Source organism: Lytechinus variegatus, chromosome 2 (assembly GCF_018143015.1).
Source record: "Lytechinus variegatus isolate NC3 chromosome 2, Lvar_3.0, whole genome shotgun sequence".
Lineage (NCBI taxonomy): Eukaryota > Metazoa > Echinodermata > Echinoidea > Temnopleuroida > Toxopneustidae > Lytechinus > Lytechinus variegatus.
The window spans coordinates 33148560-33170172 of record NC_054741.1 but is presented as its reverse complement, the minus strand read 5'-3'; the positions used below and the strand labels follow the sequence as shown (position 1 = coordinate 33170172).

Here is a 21613-nt window from a genome sequence, read left to right as displayed (position 1 = left end):
GTCTAGTTCGTTAAACTTGGACATTAGAGTAATCAAGTATCACTGAACATCCTGTGCGCATTTCAGGTCACATGACCAAGGTCAAAGGTCAATGAACTTTGGCCGAATTGAGTGTATCTGTTGAATAACCATCATATCTCTATAAGTTTATTGGTCTAGTTCATAAAAAGTGGACATAAGAAAGAGTAACCATGTATCACTGAACATCTTGTGCGAGTTAGAGTAGTATTCAAAGTCAGCACTGCTGCTATATTGAACTGCGTGATGCAGGTGAGACGGCCAGAGGCATTCCACTTGTTTTAATACAAGCTGGATTCATCGCATCAATTCATAATTCATAATTCTCATTAATTTGCAGTGATGCAATTATACTGAAGGCCCGGGGGGGGGTCAAAAATATTGCTGTACACACGCATGACCAAAAAAACACAATTAAATGGGTGTCTTTTAAGTTTTGGACGTGGGCACTCGTTAAGGGTATAAAAAACACCTATTTAAAAAAAAAGGGAAGTTTTGAAAGACCGGTCAATGGTCAATCGCAGGGTCAAATGTAGTTAGGGTACCGGGGTATTTTTTTCCAAAGCTTTTTTTAAACTAGCCAAACGTGTTTAAGGTATGTTTTATTTCCCCGGGGTCATATTCTAGCGACTTGTTCAGGGGCCAAGATGTGTAAATAAAGCCTGCAAAAAACTTGTTTAAGGGATTATTTTGCACACAGAGAAAAACTTGTTTGGGGGGGTGGAAATAATTTGGCCACGCATGTGTACAGCAATACATTTGACCGGTCCCCCGGGAGTGAAGGTTGCAGCCTTTGTCTTAGTCCAGATTGGATGTTGATGTATGGAAGCCCTCTATCCCAAAGCTAAGTCTCCCAATCCCTAACACAGAGCCAAGGTTGGGAGATGTGATGATTGACAATGAGTTAGAGATTGGGAGATGTTACTCTCGAATAATTCATATTGACCTTTTAACGAGCTTTTGGCATGCTTTTTAGATTTTCTCACTCCCTCTCTCACCCATATTTCTTTAGACAGGTCTATTAAGATTTTTTACAACCGCTGGTTGCTTATTTAAAAACTGAGTATACGAATATAAAAAAAAGGCCCAAGTCCAGAGGAGGTCATTTCTAGAAAATAAAAAAAAATGGATATTTTTTTAATTTGGGCAATTAAAGTATAATTTGGCCAAAAGACATCAGAGAATATGAAACAAATTTCAGTGTACATTTTTTATGAACATTAATATTCATGTTACTTGTGGATGGGGCCTTTTGTCTGGTGGATTTGGTTCGTTTTTAGAATCATATGGACTTGGGTCATTCTTACATTCATATACATGGTACACTTCCATAGTAAGTAGTAGAAGTAATGAGAGAGGGCGCTATGCTATTGGGCTTTTCTTGCACTTTTACCAGATCTCTGAGATGATTTCAGATTTATCATTTATACACAAGATGAGTCATTGTATAAGGAAAAATTTCCCATATTTAACTCAATTTTGCCAAAAATTGGACTTGGGCTGTTTTTATATTCAGATACTCAATTTTCTTTATAGTTTTAACTTTGAAACATCCCTGTCTTTTTCTTCTGGCTCAGCCAAACTGTACTAATGTTACATAACTGATCAGTGCACATGCATGGTGAATGATACTTCAAAGAAAACGCTAGCTCGGTCGGCGAAAGAGATTTTGTGAAGTAAAGCCCACAACACACATTTCATTGCCAATATCCTGATAATGGTGACCAGGTCTCCGTCATACAAAGAGTTGCGATTGATCCGATCGATAACTATGGACGGCCAGCAATGTCAACATCTAGTATGCATGTTTGTTCAAAATATTTTCTCGCTATGAATGTATATTCATGCATTCATCATTGTCTTGAAAATTCACTGTGCTTCTCTTTGTTTACAAAGGACAAGTTGCACATTTCCTGTAGAAAAAATTATGACATTGGTGGAATTCCATAGAGTTACCATTGATTGGATCGATCGTAACTCTTTGTAAGACAGGGCCCAGAGGTCTAATTCATGATATCGCCAGTGGTTCAAGAAATCCCTAAACTACATAGTAATATCTACGTTATGTACTCTTTTTTTACAAAGAAAAAGACAAGTAATTAATTTACTTTGGACAGTATTTTATTTGTAAATGTATAATGCAGTTGCACACTCATTATGCCATTTCAAAAAGTAGTAAAATTTTTCCCTTACTACAATGGAAGGGAAAAATCATTTTTTCATCAGATGCCATTAGCATAATATATATATATATATATATATTCATACTCACATTTTCCCCTAAAGAAATAAAGTTAGTTCTATTGCAAAATCAAGTTTTGCACTACAAGTTGTATTCATAGTGACAGGGGTTCAAATAGAATAATGCCACATATTTGTACTAAAAATTCCTATGGGAATCAATCAGAGATACTTAATAATTCCCGAGAATGAGCCACGTGAAATGATTGAAAATAGAATTAACCAGATCCTGAATTAAGGTTTTGACCTGCAAACTGGCACCCTTGTTAAACTAGAAGTTTGAAATGGTTTTTTATTACTCCGGTAATTGAAATTCTTGTCTGTATACTTCTGGTCAGGACTTCATTTAGTACCCCATCATGGTGCATAAATTTCTATTCTTATTTCTATTTCTTAACTTATTGCTCGTGAGCACTGAAAGGTGGACTTGGCTGTGCAGTAATTTGTAACGAGTAACCACTATTATAATTTTTACTATTACTTAAAAGATAAATGCCAGTTGGGATAACAATTTCACAATAAGTTTGTACAGAATCCAATTCATTCTTGCTTAAGTCCTGAGGATGTCAGGTACAAGAGCCTTTTTTTAACTCTGTTGATGAATGTCTTTCTTTTGGATAATTAAGAATGAAAAGTTATTGAGCCTAACCCCAAAAATATGGAATAATTGTTGCTATAAGGTTAAAAATCTTGATCACAGCATTTAATGTCTTGTTAATGGACACCAGGTGCGGTAGTACTAAATTGGCTTTGTTTTGTTACAGCTTTTATCAGAGGAGGTTTCCAAACACTGTATAAGATCTATGGGCTATAGCGGCAGAAATCAACAATAATTCATGGTAATAAACACATTAATTTCCAGATAATATATAAGCTTAAGATGCAAGCAAGTCACAGAGGTATATATATAATTTGCAATAAATTGAAAACACAAAAATAGAAGCGTCAACTGCAGATAGAATGTAGACGATAAAGAAAATAGAAATTGGTAATAGAATAATTAATACGGGGCAACTATTATAGAGCCCTCGACGATGGGAGGAAAATGGCCCGTTCATCTCCACGTGTTGGCACTGGGTTTGCCCCCACCTATCGGGGTGGGGAGACCGAACCCCGAGGGCCGGGAGGTAGTGGGTGGCCCTATGGGGGCAGGGAAGCTTGATGGGGTGCTGCTGGAAGCTGGTGGAGGTTTATTGATCGGTTCAATGAAAGGAACAGGTGTGATCTTGATGTACGGGATCATCTGCTGCTTCTTGACCATCTGAAGCGCCATAGAGTAGTTTCCTAGTAAAAGGATAAAATGAAGATTTAAACATGACTACCAGTTGTGGTTACTATCTAAAAATGAAATGAGTAAAAACAGATTCCTCTCAAATGTATTCTCGCATATCTGCATGCATGTACAAAAATGTATATGCCAAATGGTTCAGGTAAAACAATGTGTAATTGCCGAGAAATTGTCAAAATAAGCATGGCACCCCTGCCAGGTGCAAGGTCTTTTTCCAAGCAATAATAACACACTGTCCCACAAGTGTACATCTGTGTTGGGGATCTTCAGTGTGGTCATTATTCAGATAAGATTTCATGATTTCACAGAGTTAGGCTTAAGTAAATGAACTGGGGGGGGGGGGGTCACGGTGCTGACACGCTCATGATAATCTCACACGCAATCTTATCGATTACCGGTAATACAGAGTAACGCACGTCCTCTTCGCATGATTTGTCCAATGTGGTGATGCCTTTTGTCTGGCACGCAACTTGACATTAGAGTGCGACTCTAAGTCATACTTAACTTTTTGTGAAACACCCCCCCCCCCAAGATCCCAACAAAGATATGGTTTCAACTTTCTCATCAAATCAATATTTGCTGCATCTATGGGTAATTCATAGCTAGGGGAATTTCCGTAAGATAATAATTGGTTAAGCAATGACCAAACTATTGATTTACAGGGAATGATTTTCATGCATTTTAATGAAAGTTGTTCATGAAGTCAGGATCTACGCAGTTTCTTACATTGATGCTTAGTACTTTACTGAACAATGAAATAATATAAATTGAACACCAACTAGATGAGTGTCCACACAAAAATATGTGTCCTAACAAACACTGGACAAAACACACATGCATGGCCAATGGGTGATTTCAAGTTAAGTGTTGACCTTTTGGCGTTGGTGTTAGGTCACTTTTTACACGATTATAACAGCAAACCTAAAATGAAGATGGTCCTGAAAAGTCACTCACTGGCTGTTGAGATGTCAATAATGTAATCTGGATCAGTTTTACAAACTATGAATAAGTTTTGGAGCTAGGGGAAGCAATCCAAATTCCAACACCAACACCAAAGTCAACATCAGACTTGAAATCACCCAATGGATGTGAAGTAAATTGCCAATTCGTCTACTGCCAACTCGTCCACTCACCACATGGTCTACTTTCATTTAGTCTAATGCCATTCCATCCGTCAACGTTTTGTCTAACAACCATTTGGTCCAATATCCATTTGGTCCAATCATCACTTTGTCTGATCACCATTTCGTCTAATCACCATTTTGTCTCATAACCAGTTGGTCTAATATCCATTTCATTTTCAATCATTTTGCACAAATTTAACACTTAGTCCAATTAGACCAAATGGTATGTGGAGTAAATGGCTATTGGACCGATTGGTTTTCAGACGGAAAGGCATTAGACCAAATGAGAGTAGAGCATGTGGTGAGTGGACGAACTGATTGTAGACCAAATGACGAGTTGGCATTAGACAAATTAGACATAATGAAACTCTTCGAGATAAAGCTGGCTGTACACTATAGTGATTTTGGGCATGCAGTGTTCTACCATTTTCATACAAAGAAACAGAGGGACTTACCAGTATGTAACTCCAGGTAGATAGCAGTATAGAGGGCTTGCTTGGGAATGTCATGGACTGGTACCATGCTACAACCCTGTCAATCAAATCACAGGACGTACTTACATAGCAAATATCTTCACTTTTCGTTATTCAAGACACGAGTGCAGGTGAATCAGGCCAAGTTGAATCTCTTGGGGCCAAAACAATCTGTTAGACTATATTAGAAGTTTTACTTCAAAGAGGTAATATTTCTTTTGCAAAATCTGGGGGTTTCATGAAAACTCCAGGACTAAAAAATTACATTCAATTTCCAGTTGCAGACAGCATGTCAGTAGAAAGTAGACATCCTTCTGTCCATTCATCTATCAGTCCATTCATTCATCCATCCATTAATCAATCTATCCACCCATCCATCCATTCATCCATCTACCCACGCATCCACCCATCTACACACCATCCACCTATACATTCATCCATCCGTCCATCTAGCCACGCATCCACCCATTCATTCATCAATCCATCCATCCATTTACCCACCAATCCATCTATCCATCTACCCACGCATCCACCCATCCATCCATTCATTCGTCAATCCATCCATCTACCCACGCATCCACCCATTCATTCATCAATCCATCTACCCACCCATCCATCCATTCATTCATCCATCAATCCATCTACCCACCCATCCGTCCATCTACACTCGCATTCATCCATTCATTCATTCATCCATCAATCCATCTACCCACCCATCCATCCATCCATTCATTAATCAATCTCCTCATTTATCCATCTATCTATACATCCATTCACCCACCAATCCATCCACCCATCCATCCACCCATCCATCCACCCATCCATCCAACCATCCATCCTGCCTTCCATCCATCCCTTATATCTCAACCTTCCTCCCAACTCACCTGTTGAAGACACCTCCTAGCCTTGTCCCACTCGCTCCTGAACACATGTGTAGTAGCCAGGTTAAAGAACATGTGAGCCCTGGCAACCTGGATAGATGCTGGGTAGTACTGATGGATGACCTTACGAGGTTCCGTCCCCTCGTTAGGGTCTCCTGCGTTGTTATTACCCCCTCCTCCTCCACCACTTCCACCATCGTGGTTATTGCTCTTCTCGTTCCGGTCTCGATCCTTGTTCTCCCCTACAAGAAAATGAAGAAACGATCAAATCAGTATTGGATGAATTATATTGAATGGGTTTGAGGGGAATATAGAAAGTAATGACCAAGCTAAGATCAAAATTGCAAGAGTCAAAGAGATCTGACATTTCTTCATCTTTTATCTTCTCTTCATGTACATGTGACTGTTATAAAAGATTTTGAAGGTGTACTTGGGATTGGTTGAAGCACCTAAAACTGCGCCCTTGGACCACAAGTAATTCAAAAGTGCCAGACATTAAACAAAGGGTCAACTTGATTGATGATAGCTATCACAATAAGATTTTTTTTTGATAAATAGTTTCAGAATATCAAACCTGGCCCCTCAGGCAGGGTATCTAGCGATTGGACCAACATGCATTGTTTAATAATAACAACAATAAATATCACTTCTTTATAGTGCTAAATACATCCAAATGACTTCTCAAAGCAATAAGACTACAGAAGGGTGTTCCTTTAAATACCAATGTTCTTACCAAAGTCTGGGGTGGTGTGATCAGAACAGATACATCACATACACTCTCGGGGTTCAACAGTTGGATAGCCTCTCCTATCTGATCATGCTTCAACAGAGCCTCAGCAGCGTACATACGGGCCAGGAATCTATCAAAATAATAAACATTTAAATATTATGACCTCAAAAGCATTCTCTAGTAATACCTTTCGCTCTTTGAAGGTAGAACTTAATGGCCTGTATTCTGAAGTCAGGTTATATTAGACTATGGTCTAACTCTGTGCTAAAATTATGGGAAGCCAAAAGTGTCAACAATTTTTAATAAGTTGTATGTTTCTTATATTTACTTTGCTCTTTCCTGATTCATCGATAGTGAAAACAATCACCTATTTATACTTCCTGGACAATTATGAATGATTTGAGAGCTAAATGAGCTAAATATGATGTCTACTATTAGTGATTTATGTAACAATTGGCTATCCATACTTAACCACAGCTTTTAACCTGAGTTTAAGTTAAACCCGACTTCAGAATAAATGTGTTTAACAGAGCCTGACAAGCATGCAGTCAAGCCAGGAATCTAACAAAAAACAAACAGTAAGGTTTATGAACTCACCAAATTCTTTACCAATGTTCATTTGTATAAATTATGATTTTAAGTCTTCGATAGAGCCTTAGCAGCATACATATGGACCAGTTGGGTGTTTCATGAAGTTGTTCGTAAGATACCAATGACTTTACACACGACTGGTGATCCTTTCTTATGCCAAGTGATATATCCCTATATAATTGATTTATGACCTAAGATCATGTTCCAGTTGTGCGTAAAGTCTTTCGTAGCTTTACGAACAGCTTACGAAACACCAACCAGGAATCTACTAAGCAATGAACAAAAAGGTGTATTGGCATAGTTGTATTGTGACTTACTGTAGTGAGCCAGAGATCTTGGGTTGAGCCATCAATGCCCTGGCATTCTCCAGTGCCGTGACATCATCACCAAGCGATAGACTGACATAGGCAGTGGCAGCCATCACCGAACAGCGTAGACTGGAAACCTCAGTGGGTTTAAGAGACGGGCCGGCGGGGCCGGGATGGAGGCAGGGCCGGTCTGCTTACTGCAAACAAGATAAAGGCATAGATGTTGGGTTTATCATTTGAATTAAATGGAATACAGCATAGTTGGTTCCATTTCTGACATCAATGAAGTATTTCTTTGGTTTTGCAAAAGAACACAAATAAAGGATATGATTCAACATTACTCATGACTTAATTACAATTTTTGAATGTGCTACAGCAGAAAGCTGGATAAAACATTCAATCTGATACTACACTGAATTACATTGGTATAACAAGTAAAAATTTCAAGTTCTGCTATTTATTTAGATGTTCAATTGTAAAATCAGGCGACTACATATTACATTAAATAAAATTTTTTCTCTGGGCTCGCCAAACATTGTAGTGTTGTTGTCTACATTCAACATTCAGCATGGAGGAGTGCATTTTGTGAAGGGGTTCACTAACTTCTGAGCACAACTGTACCTATGAACCCCCAATCATTAATGGGCACAACTACCCTTATTAACTAATGGCCTCTGAACAAAACAATATCAATCAAATCTTTCCATTACCTTGCGGTGTCAGATGCCTCACTTCCAACACTGTTCTGCGACGAGACGGGCGTGGTCGGTAGACTTCCCGGTTTCTCCGGCAGAAGGGAAAGGGCGTTACTCAGGCACAGAGAAGCAAACTCTAGGGAAGCTACAGGCATGGCTGCTGGCTGGATATCAGACCTGGACGGAGGGATGAAAAATAGAAAAGAGATCAAAAACGATCTAGTAGCACTCAAGGTTTCTGAGCTTACATGTCTGATGTTCCTCACCATTCTACAACATAAACTATGTAAATGTTAGAGGATAATATCCATGTGTGCTGTATTAATCATATTCATATGTCTGATTTTTTTTAATGTGCTAAATTTTATAAAAGCAAAGTCAATCTTAGTGCTATGCATTTATTGCCCTACCACGGACAAATTTGTTTACATTAGAATGATCATTTATAAAACATCTTGAATCAATATTTTCCATGAATTTCAAGCAAATCACTGCCCTGACTTTCTGCTGCAAGGAAAAGTATTTCCCATTTCATTACTGTTTATAGTTGTATTTTGAAATATACTTACAGATGACATTCCTTTGGTTCAGGGGCGGATCCAGGATTTTCCAAGGGGGGAGGGCACATTTTCCCCAAGGAAAAATTTGACAAGCAAAATAACCAGTGCTCTGGTTGCTTACTAACAATCAAATGCATATTTTCTTCAAGCTGTGATGTAACGCAAACGATTCAACCCGTGCCACGTAACCTAAGTATTAACGATCAACTGTGAAATTGAAACATAATACTGCACATAGATTTATCGTCAGATTGGGATTGATTGCAAGACCTTCGTGTTACAGGGCCCTGCTTAAAACGATTCTTCTACTTACCCATAGTTGGTGTCCAGACCACCCGGAGAGAGGATGAACTTGCGATGCGATCCCGTTCCCACGGTACTGTGGATAATACCCTGCTTGCTGCCACCCTTGGTCTCTCCTTCTCCCTGCATACACACAATAACAAAACACCCATTATTAAAGGACAAGTCCACCTCAACAAAAACTTGATTTGAATAAAAAGAGAAAAATTCAACAAGCATAACGCTGAAAATTTCATCAAAATCGGATGTAAAATAAGAAAGTTATGGCATTTTAAAATTTCGCTTCATTTCACAAAACAGTTATATGCACATCTCGGTCGGTATGCAAATGAGGAACTGATGACATCACTCACTCACTATTTCTTTTGTATTTTATTATATGAAATATTAAATATTTTCATTTTCTCGTCATTGTCATGTGAAATGAAGTTTCATTCCTCCCTGAACACGTGGAATTCCATTATTTGAACATTTTGTGCTTCAGGCAAGGAGGTCCTAATCGTCAAATTCGTAAAAATTGAAATATTGAATAATTCAAACAATAAAAAACAAAAGAAATAGTGAATGAATGACATCATCGACTCTCTCATTTGGATGTAACTGGCTCATTCATATAACTATTTTGTTAAAAATAAGCGAAACTTTGAAATGTCATTACTTTCTTATTTTACATCCGATTTTGATGAAATTTTCAGCATTATGCTTGTCTGATTTTTCTCTATTGATTCAAATCAACCTTTTTCTGAGGTGGACTTGACCTTTAATGATATAAGAAGATTTGATATCTTACTCAGAAACTTCCACCTTGAACTGATTGACAAACAACTAGGTCTTACACAGGGTTCTCCTCAATTCAATTAAGTACTTAAGTACTTGATTACAATTCATTAAAGGTCAAGTCTACCCCCCTCCCACAAAAAAATAATAATAATCAAAATAGAATCAAACAAGTATAATGCTGAAAATTCATCAAAATCAGGTGTCAAAGAAGAAAAGTATGAATTATTAGAGCTTCCCTCATTTAAAAAATAAGTTATATGTAGACCTACATCACAGTGATATCTAAATAAAAGAGTTAATGATGTCATTCACTTCATATTTATTTTGTATTATTAGTGTATTACTGTATTATTACAATATTTCAAGTTTGTATTATTACAATTTTTCAAGTTTTGCAGATTTGACAGTTAGGAAACATCTAAATCCCAATAGGTTGAAAAAATGGCAATGCAAACCTTATTTCATACAAAGGAAAATTCAAAGATATTTCTTACTTCACAAGATGAAAATCAAAATTAGTTAGTGGACATTATCAGTTCCCTCATTTGCATACCGACCAGGAGGTGCATACAACTGTTTGTGTAATATTAAGCAAAAAGTTTAAAATGTAATAACTTCTTTATTTCACATCCAATTTTGATAAAATTATGTATGTTTGACAAAGCATATTCCTACCGCCGTCTTGTTGGCAGCGATGCAGCACTCGGCCAGTCGTAACCAGAGCCTTGGGTTGGTAGGAAAGACCTGCACGGCTTCCACCAGACAGTCAAAGGCTGCCAGAGGGCGCCCTGCATGTAGAAGAACGATGCCCGTGTTGTAGAGGAGTTCATGGTGGTGATTCATACCAAGAGTCTGGATTGTACGACCTGAAAAAATGAAAAGACAAGAGAAAAAGCTTCAGGTAAAGTCTCTGAAAACCACAGAAACTATTATACTAAGGAAAATTTGACTTATCAGGTTAACAGCGAAGTTCCCATGTAACCTGAGGATGTAATAATACAAGGAGCTGGATATCTACAGTTGATCAATGTTTGGCTATTAATTTACAGTCACACTACATTGAATAAAGGATTGTATCTTTTGCTACAGGGCTAAAGAAGGTCCTCTGAATTACACAACTATTTGACTTTTCACGATATGTGTACATGAAATCCTCTGTTGATGAACATTCTTATACAAAATCAAAGGTTGAAAACGATATATTTCAATGCGATTCTCAGGAGATGAACACAGAACATTACTTCATAATGCTACATGAAACATTGCCTTTACTCAACATCATCAATCAACATGCCATTACTCATTTATTAACACAAGACATGAAAATCAAAAGAACAAAAAATGACATATAAAAAGTAATCAAAACAATTTTTAAAAAGTGAATCCTAGGATAAAAACGAACAATAAAAGTAAAGAAGAGAAGACCTCTGTGTCCTTACCAGACTTCTTCGGTAGCTCCTTGATAGCCGAGGCATTCTCCTGCAGGGCTCTCCTGGCATAGTGGGCACCCAGGTGGTACTTATGCATGGCATAGTGGATAGCGACCAGGTTGTTGTAGTACATGACAGGGATGCACTGGCCCATCTGGTTGTAGTCCAGACCCTCGGGAGAGCTGTTCAGGAGCTTGATGGCCTTGCGGTTGTTCTGCCGCTCAAACTCAAAGTTAGCCTTCAGGAAGAGCGTAATGGGGGACTGCTGCTGGACAGAAGAATCATAATCTTTTTTCTCTTCTGAATTTTACTACAGGGCAATTCCTATAAAATGATCAACTTTTTTGTATGTGATGTCCGACCCCCATTTTTAACAAGTCTTACTTTACTTTATAAACGGACCCAGTCATGGTCAGATAAGAACATTACAGACTGTCAAAAGAACAAGAAATGTGAAACAGAAAGTTTCATGAAGGTCTATAGAAGGGGTCGGACATACATATTTTATGACATTGCCCTATGTTGAAAATGGCTACACAATGCTTGAAAGAATATCTAAGTAATACCATAAAGAATGCATGCCTCATCCCCTCTATTGGGGACCTTTCGGAACTGATTTGTTTTTTAAGTTCATATAAAAAGATGTTTTGCTTTTAATTTATAATGGTTTGAGCAGTAGAGTTAAAATAGGGAAAAAATCGGGCATACCAAAATGTTGAGTATTTCATAGAACTGCCGTTGAGCGACTGGATTTAATCAGAGGACTTACTTGCTGCGATTTTTTTACTTTAAGTTCAGTTCTTTGTGACAATATAAATTCATAATTTCCTACAAAATTAAGTGCATAATGCTAAAATATTCCTGAATATACAAATACATACAAGAGTTTTTCTTTTAATTAGAGTGAATAGATATTTAGTTAACAATAACCTCCATATCAATATTTTATATGTTAATACATTTATGGATCACTGATCCAGGAGTAAAAAATTTTAATTAATAATATGGATGTACTAACACTGGAATACTATGACACTCTCAACCACTAAATTTCCTTAAGATGGTATTTATTTAAGAAATTATGAAACACAAAGGATGAACAAACATCATCTGAATCAGCCTGCCAACTTTTTGGTAACATAGGATACATGCTCAATACTCCTACATAAAAATAAGACAAGGTGTTTTGACTTACTGCTCCATTTGAGTTCATGACAGTCTTGACAGACTTGATTTCCCTTTTACAGAACTTGAGATGTTTCAGTTGAAGATAACATTTTGTTTTGAACTGAAAAAAACAAATAAAGAAGAAAAGGTAACATTTAGGGAATATTGGATGGCCTTGAGTGATATGTGTAGAAACATTGTTCTTCAGCGAGTCACAATATTTCTACGCATCCCACAAAAATTGGTCACACAATATTATTAATATAATTATTTTGATACCCCCCACAAAGCTAAACATAAATTAATAAAGCAAAAAAAAATGATTTTACTGAACCATTTTATGTCAATCCTGTAAATGAGCATGGCGTCTGAGTATTTTTTTTAAAGAAATCTCTGTAAAGATGCGATTAGCGTATAGCGCAAGCGCATTTGAATTCAATGAATTGACGCTCCTTTGCCACACCTCCTGGCAACTAATATGCAATGCAATTTCATTGAGATGTAATAATAGCTTCATGTGCACAATCGGTTGGTCTTCTTTCATAAAGACTTGTTATACAGTAACAAATCAATCATTTCTATAACAAGTCTGCTATAAGCCAATCAAACTGACCATTTTCAATTTAGGAAGCTTTAAACTATTATTGCAAATTTGTTGTTATAAGTTTTATGAAATGGGCCTCCTGTCTGCAAACATTTTCCCCCCATGCCTATTCATTTCATCCTAATGGTCTATCCAATTTTGTCCAAAATCAAGGGCCTATTGCACAAAGAAATGCAATTTCAAAATGCAAATAAAAAAAAAAAAACATCCTTCAAACCGAATATCACTTGAACTGTATTTTCTCATTTGCTCAATCTTGCAAATTTAATTGTATTATATTCCTAGATGCAAGCATTTTGGGCCATTTGGAAAAGCGCAGAACATAGAATAATAATAAACGCTTTCTGTTAGTGGCCCGGTTCAACATTCGGTCTACCTGCCACTTAGGACTTTTCCTTTTTCACATTTTTTTTTTTCAAAATCTAAATACATAATAAAAACTAATACCAAGAGACAGAAAGACAATAAAAAAATTAAAAAACAGATTAATTAAATTGTGTTGCCAGTTAATATGACAACTATCAGAGAATGACAACTTTCTTGTCTGTGCTGACAAGCTTCATGGATTGGTATCCTGGTATGCTTGTCAAAAGTATAAAAAGACTCGTCAAAAGCTTTATGCAAAGTTGCTTTTATGACTAAATGTACATTGTATGTTATTACCTGATGTATTTTGGCCTTCACTTTCTCAGTATCAACAGGTCTATGCTCCTCATCTTTGCTGCTGTCTTTCCCCTACAATGTATAAAGATCATTCAAAGTTAGAAAACTTTATAAAAAAATAAATAAATAAAAAGAAGGGCAAATAGAAATTTTCCCAATCAAATTTTACTGAAACAGTCTTTGAGAGTTGCAATAGGTCCTCAATTTTATATTGGATACAAAAATAATATATATATATTTTTTTTTTTAAACAGAACTAGAAAAACTAGCACCTTTACACAACAAAAAAAATCTACTTGTAAATTTTGTATTATGTTTAGAAATTAATGTGGAAATTTTCCATTGGATAGGATATAAAACAAGATCTCAAAATAATTTATATCCCAAATAATAGATCAATTCCATTAAGCACATTGTTATTTGGGAAAGTATTAATTCTTTTCATCATCATCACCACCATCATCATCATCATCATCACCATCATCTTACCATCATCATCACCATATTTACATGTACTATGATCAACATTATCATTGTGATCATCAGCCCCATTTTCATCATCACCATCATCATCATCCTCATCATCATCACCATCATCATCACCATCATCATCATTATCCTAATCATCATCTCCACCATCATCATAATCACCATCATCATCATCACCATCATCATCACCATCCTTATCACCATCATCACCATCAACATCCTCATGCTAATCACCACCATATTCATCATCCTCATTATCATCACCATCATGATTGTCATCGTCATCATCATCATCCTCATAACTACAAGTACAACCATCATTTTCCTAATCAACATCACCACCATAAGAGCTAATAATTAGCTTCACCTTTTCTGCAGCCTCTTTCTTTGCCTCACTGGTCTGCATTAATTTTTCCAGGTAGACCAGGGTTGCCAGGGCCTTGTCAGGCTGATGAGTAATAAGGTAGCTCTCAATCAGAAGGAGCAAGATACGCACAGCCAACCACTCTTCTATTCAAAATAGAATTACCGGGAAAATAGAGAATATATACATATAACAGAGGCATAGAGTATTTGGGAAGATGATGAAAGCAAGAAAACATTATATAACAAAGATATTTTACAATTTTTTACAATAATTATTCTTTTAATCACAGTCTCACCTTTACCTTTTTTTTTCTAAGAAGCCAGCAAGGCTTTTTTACAGAGCCATAATTTCTCAAATTCACAAAGCAGGTTTAAACTTGGTGGGGTGACAAAACCATGGACTATATATATACACAACAAAAAAAAGTAAGTCCCCCCTAATTCAAATTGCTGTAACTTTTGAACCGAATTAGTTTGAGATATGATATTTCATAGGTGTTTTTTGCACTTAAGCAAACCTGAGGAAAAATGAGATCGATCGGTTGAGTCATGCATGAGTAATTAAAGATTGAATTAAAAATAACCATTTTTAAAAGTCACAAGAGTCGTTTTTCAGTTTGTTCAAATGCAAAGTTGGGCAAAAGTTGTTTTCAGGTGAATTTTATTGTGTTATGCTGTTTTACTATCCATCATTCAACCACTTCAGACCAGATTTTGATATCGTATGTTCATGGTTGAGTGAAAACAATGTATTGCAGGGGCTTCGGAAGCGGGGGGGGGGGGGGGGGGGTGGGCTTCAGCTCCAACTTTTTTCCAAAAGCATGTACAAAAATGTAAAAATGACCACACGATTTTGATTTCTTGCATGATCAGCCCCCCCCCCTCACTTTTGGCCCAGTCTCTCTCCCCCCCCCCCCCCCCTTTGAAAACCGTTCAGCGGCCCCTGAATTGTGACGTATATCATAGGGGTTTATGGTAGTATCCTCTACAACTTGTTAAATCATGTTAACATTTGAAAATGTTGGTGGCTTCCCGATTTTATAGGCCCCTTCCCCTATTTAAAATTCTGGATCTACCACTGATTTGTCCATACATTCAACTGATCCTGAGAAATTGTTAGGAAAAGAATACATTTATTCAGTATAAAGAGTATTAATTCCTAAGTTTTCGATTGTGCTCGCTCAACCATGAAAATGTTTAAAATTCGGAAAGTATGTGGTGATAGAAATGATGGATGATAAAACAACAGCAATTAAAATCACATTTGAAACCGAATTTGCCCCCAATAATCACTTTATTATCTTTAAAATGCGTCTGTGACATTGAAAATACCAATTTTCCCTGTTTGATGCGTGCTCACTCATCCATAAATAAACGAATCGATTTCATTTTTGCACAGAATTGTGCCCATAGGTTGATAAACATTACTGCTAAACGACATTGCTAAAGACAGCCTTGAAAAAAAGTTCCACCATATTGAATAAGGGGTTACTTATTCGTAAACATATGCACCCATAATGTACACAAGTCTATGAGAGAGGAAGTCAAAATTTTGAAATGAGGGTTTGTTTCATGGACGGTTTTTGTTACTTCTGCCAACAGTTATTTCATGAAACTTCGCACATGGCTTCAGAGTAACACTATTCAAAAGGTGCGCACACAGAATAACCATTCGATACGGCACAGAGTGGGGCCAAGGCCTTGAACTTACTTCTCATTTGAATAATTTTCGAGTATTGTGTGCTCACTGATGCATTAAACATCGGGATTTTCACAAAAATTAAATCAAATGAACTATGCAAGGAGGTTTGTGACAGATATCCATAGTTACAATTGCATTTTTTCCAATAACGTAAAAAGAGCTAATCACATTCCACATGTTCATTCAAGCGTGAATGTTTAATTAAACGCCTTTGAATCATTGAAGCATGTTAATTGATCATGAACACAACGAAAAAGTTGAAAAAGATCATTTTCAGTTACCAAAATGAAACAATATTTGCCTATGATATTTGAAAATCGTATTTTTTGTTTTCAATAAATGATGCACCACGCCGTATACCGGGGTACCGTAGTACCCCGGGGTACGGCGTTGTGCAGCGCCATCTTGTGTTGTAATAGTGTACAGTTACATTGTTGTCATTGTGATAGGGGAGAGATCAGTGTTGTGATCACGGTCGTACGATCGGTGCGACAATCATGACAATGATGGGGACAATGATCACAAAGCCTATTTCCTTTCTTTGATACAATCCTATGCCAATAATAGTAAACAAATAGAATAAAGTTATCATTTGCATGCATTAATTGTTATATAAGATCACTAAAAAAAAAAAAAATCTGTACAAAACATTAAAATATACTTGTACCTATTTTTGGTAACCCAGGGTACAGCGCAAAAAATAAAATAAAATAATTCAACAAAATGGCAGATTATCATTTGGTACCCCAGGGTACCAAATACTGCATCAAATGTTCATTGAACCGTGAAACGATGAATACTGTTGAAGAAACTCTTCCCAAAAATAACTGTCATCATATTCAATCATTTTTATTGATAGAAACCTGTAAAATATCCAGTTATAGCAAATTCGGACTGGTGTTTATTCAACATGAAATTTAGCCAAAAAGTTGTATCGTCTTTTAGAAAGTACCTTTTATAAGCCTTCTGACTATTTTTCATGATGAGAATGCGGAATTAGTTCCAATAAAATGGAATCAAAGTCATGATATTTTGCTTGTGACTTTTGAAAAGTGACATTTTTGCCTTTTGACGGTGCTCACTGAAGCATGACGTAAAATACGTCCATAACATTTACTCAGAGGGTAGCTTATAAAATTACCTACCTCTCATGTAAAATATATTAAAAACTCGAATTGGTTTGGAAATTATTGATGTTTGTTTTAGGGGGGACTTACTTTTTTTGTTGTGTATATATCTCGTATAATCATAATTTATCAAAGCATGACTCTACATTTGTAGCACCCATTGCAAAAATGCATACAAAATTACAACTGTATCTTTCTCAGTGTACGTGCAAAAATAAGCACAATTCTTTACACAAAATCTACTTCTCTGTCCATGGTTTTTCACCCTTTTAGAAACCTTTTATAAACTATCAGCTGTAAAGGCTGGGGTAGGCTACATCATAACAGACTACAAAATTTGAGTAGCAAGAAGGGATTCTATTCAAACAATTGTTAAGGAGCCTAGTGAGGCTCTGTGGTACTAACTGCCATAGGGCTCCCTTTTAAAGTCAACCCCTGTTCATCTGATGAAAATATAATCAACCATCAATAATATGGAAACCAAGACTTTGATTTCAAGAACAGTGAAATATCAGTAATAGGAAAGAAGTATTATGAGAAATGTATCAATGTCATTGGAACAATTTTCATATAAAACTGCAGGAAAACCAATACAAAAAGTAGGTTATATTCAAGCCACGAATGGCAACTATTTATACTAAAATAATAAAATTCTTGCTCGTACAAACTAGTCAGCATTTAAATGCAAGTCTAGCTTTATGAATATAGAACAGAATATACAGGTATCATGAAGGCTTACCCAGTGGCTCAATGACCTGGAAGAGTTTCTCCAAGACACGGATGGCTTGGTGATGCTGTCGGAGGTGATGGAGTAGCACAGCATTGTTGAAGAAGAATATGGCCTGGTCAGCATCCTCCAAGGATTCAATCTGTTCAAGATCCACATGAACCTGTGTGACATAAGATAGATGTAAAGGTGCTATGGTGCCAAGGTTAAAAGTTTTTCCGTTTAGGGATGATTCTCAAGCCCTTTGTATTGTTACACATGTCTCACTGTGTGTGTTTTAATCAGTTCAAGGTTAATTCTTTGCCCGCTATGTTCGACTAGTCACATACAGGGGGCTGCCAACTTGGACTCAAGTCACATTCATTCACAATACACACAGAGTATATAAAGTCTATTGTTCATGCAAACATACACAATGGTGATGTGTGCATCACATTGTACAATGTACACGCAGGGGGGGGGTACTCACGAAATAAGGCATAGGGGGATGTGCCGCTGAAATGGGTCGCTTTTAGCAAGAAATCTCTAAACATGGGGTATGCTGGAAAATCCCTAAACATGGCCCCAATTTCAAGATACTAGCCTTCAACATGTGTCCATGACCCCAATTTTTAGATACTGGCCTTGAGTCCCTATTCTCCAATTTCGGGTGATAACTTTTTTTTTTGGGGGGGGGCTGTCAAAATTTAATAAGTCCCTAATAATGGGTACCTTTTTTGCCAAAATGACCTGTAAAAATATGGGTAAGGGTTTTGAACCTTTAGCCGCACACCCCCGTCCAAACTAAATCTAAGTACTCCCTCCCCCCCTGGGTACAAGCAAAGCTTTTCTTAACAATAAACCAATGAAAAGCTATGGTGAGCTGAATTAGAATGATCCATGCAAATTCCCTCTTAAAATTGCATCTTGATATTCATGTGGAGCAGGACTGATTCTGTCCATGGCGGGCAAATAGTTAGCAGGTGCCTGCTGGACATTTAAAGTTATGGGTATCAGGGACAAGGTGATACAAGGGGGCAGACGATTTCAAACAGTTGCTTTTAACAATTAACTCTTTGCCCGCCACAGACGACTCGCGAAACATACAGCGGACTGCCACCGACGACTCAAGTCACAGTTTGCACACAATGCATACGGCACCCCCAAATTAATGTGGCCCAGGGGGGATAGTGTACGTGGCGGGCAAAGAGTTAAACATCACACAACTAGCTAAAACACACAAAAAAATAATTATGGGACCGAACATATTCTAAAACGTAAATTCCTAAGTAAATTTACAACAGAGAGTGAATGAATGTGATTTTTTTCTCTTTCAGAGGCAGTTGCTTGTAAGTTGCTATTATGTAACACCAGGCCATCATCACTACCGGCATTTTACATCTCATGTAATCATTTAGCATGTTCAACAGAAATAGCTTATTGTTTGTAGACCAACCTGGCTGCAAACGTTGCCCAGACTACGTCTGTACTCATCGACTTTCCTACAACCCGACTGGTAGAAGAGCGCTACCGCAAGGTTGTGCTGCACCTTAGGATCCGTGGGACGCATGTTGGCCAGTTTACGGACCTGTTCCACACAGCCGTTATAGTTTCCTGCCTCAAAGTGGCTATGGGCAGCAGTGGATACATCCTTCTCTTCTCCTGTAATAGCAGGTATTTGGAGGGGAGATGGGGACTCGTCTCGCTTGCTTCCTGCATCTTGCTGTTCACGACTGTCTTTTTCAGCCATCTCTCGCTAGGATTCTGAAAATTAATGTCAGGTTCAAATTCAATTTGAATAAGGTTTAGCTCAGATGATGCGATAAATCACCATTATAATTCGTGATAAATAACCAACTTGATACAACACACCCCTGGCCTAAGTGGCTAAACCCCAATCTTTAACCCCACAACGTGATAAGATTGGTAACTGTGTCTGTGCGTTAGTCTGTTACTGCATTAAATTATTTAAGGCTAGCATAGACCAAAAGCTCACGTCTCTGATTTTGGTTGTTCTGCTGAACTCTGTTTGCTCCATTACAGTGCTCAAAATTCTAACTCGATCTGGACAGGGTCTCAATGGCCATATATTTATTTATTAAGTTCGGATAAACCAGGAAAGTGGAAGTTGCGCAACAGCCAAAATCACTGTTTTTTTTCCCCGTTTTGGTGCAATTTTGGCCAAGACGGAATAATAATCTTTATTTTGGTCCAGTTCTTTTCATATATTTTTAAGAAATAAAGAAAAGAATCGATGAGCCCTGTCTAGAGAATTTTGCACTATCGCGAGCCATCTGACTTGAAGTGACTTCTGTGTAGGCCCTACAAGAATTTTTTTTTATGTAAAAAAAACTACTCAAAACAGACGGCTGCCAGCTATATAAGGCTAGCGCTGCTGTACGAAGTAAACGGTGGTTCCCAATATTATAATAATGCCCAACTTTTTTTGCAAAAATCAAAGAACTTCTGACATTATATCATTCACTGCCGAGTGCTGTCTAGTGCTGATTATTTCAATCAGCGGCAGCAACTTCTTTTCTCTCCCATTGACTTTGTACATAAGCGCACACACACTCGAAGAGAAGCGACTTATTTCAGGATAAGGCTGAATTTCTTTCAGAAAAGTTACGTTAGGCCCCAACTTTAGAAGTTAAATAACATTCAATTTCAAATGATTCATTTCATGATCACGTTGACTGATAAGTTACTACAGTCCCATCCGTTCGTATTCGTGTTATTCATCTAAGAGTTGATACCCCCAACTACAACTTATAAAATAATTCTAACAGACTCAATAAAGATGATTTCAACCCCTTACTTCTCTTTTTCAGGCTTACCTTTATTCAAATTTTACAGAAAAATTATGAAATTCCAAATAGTTTTTATATATTTTTCTCAATCTTTGTCCAGACTTCGCTTCCAAATCACTCGCTCGGCCTTTCTCATTGATTTACGTACGTCGAACGCGCGCAATTGCAAATGCACACGTTTTTTATTTTTGCTTGCATTACGCAGTTATGTACATGTTTCGAGGTTCCCGCGTTATGTTCGTACCGCACCCCATTCATTGATTTTTTTTCCCTACAATTTGTTGGTGTAAGACTGTAGTGTTAGGGGCTTGTTTTTTTTAATGTTTTCTGCAGAAAATTCTAGCCCACAATAGCGTTTTATTCAAAATTCATATCGAAATATATTATGTAGACCCTAAGTTTTTTTTGGTAGGGGGTGGTGCCGTGGTGACCCCCCCCCCCCATTTAAAAAATAGATACATTTTTTATCAGTATTATTTTTTTCAAATATAGTTTTTTAATATCTGACTGATTTTAATCTTTGCAACATGATCGAGCTTTAATTGGAATAGAGTCGT

General features: G+C 37.1%; 1 protein-coding gene across 1 annotated transcript; it reads right to left on the bottom strand.

Moving 5' to 3' along the window:
• Positions 1-2562: 2562 nt before the first annotated feature.
• Positions 2563-21196, bottom strand: LOC121407891 (CCR4-NOT transcription complex subunit 10-like). The gene is given in 17 exon segments (XM_041599130.1): positions 2563-3543; positions 5127-5202; positions 6029-6267; positions 6759-6770; positions 6773-6885; positions 7664-7814; positions 7817-7851; positions 8365-8526; positions 9223-9335; positions 10668-10858; positions 11432-11687; positions 12618-12710; positions 13857-13928; positions 14713-14855; positions 18280-18430; positions 19703-20010; positions 21084-21196. Coding segments are annotated over 16 exon segments (2331 nt in total). The 5' UTR covers positions 19997-20010; positions 21084-21196; the 3' UTR covers positions 2563-3313.
• Positions 21197-21613: the final 417 nt, after the last annotated feature.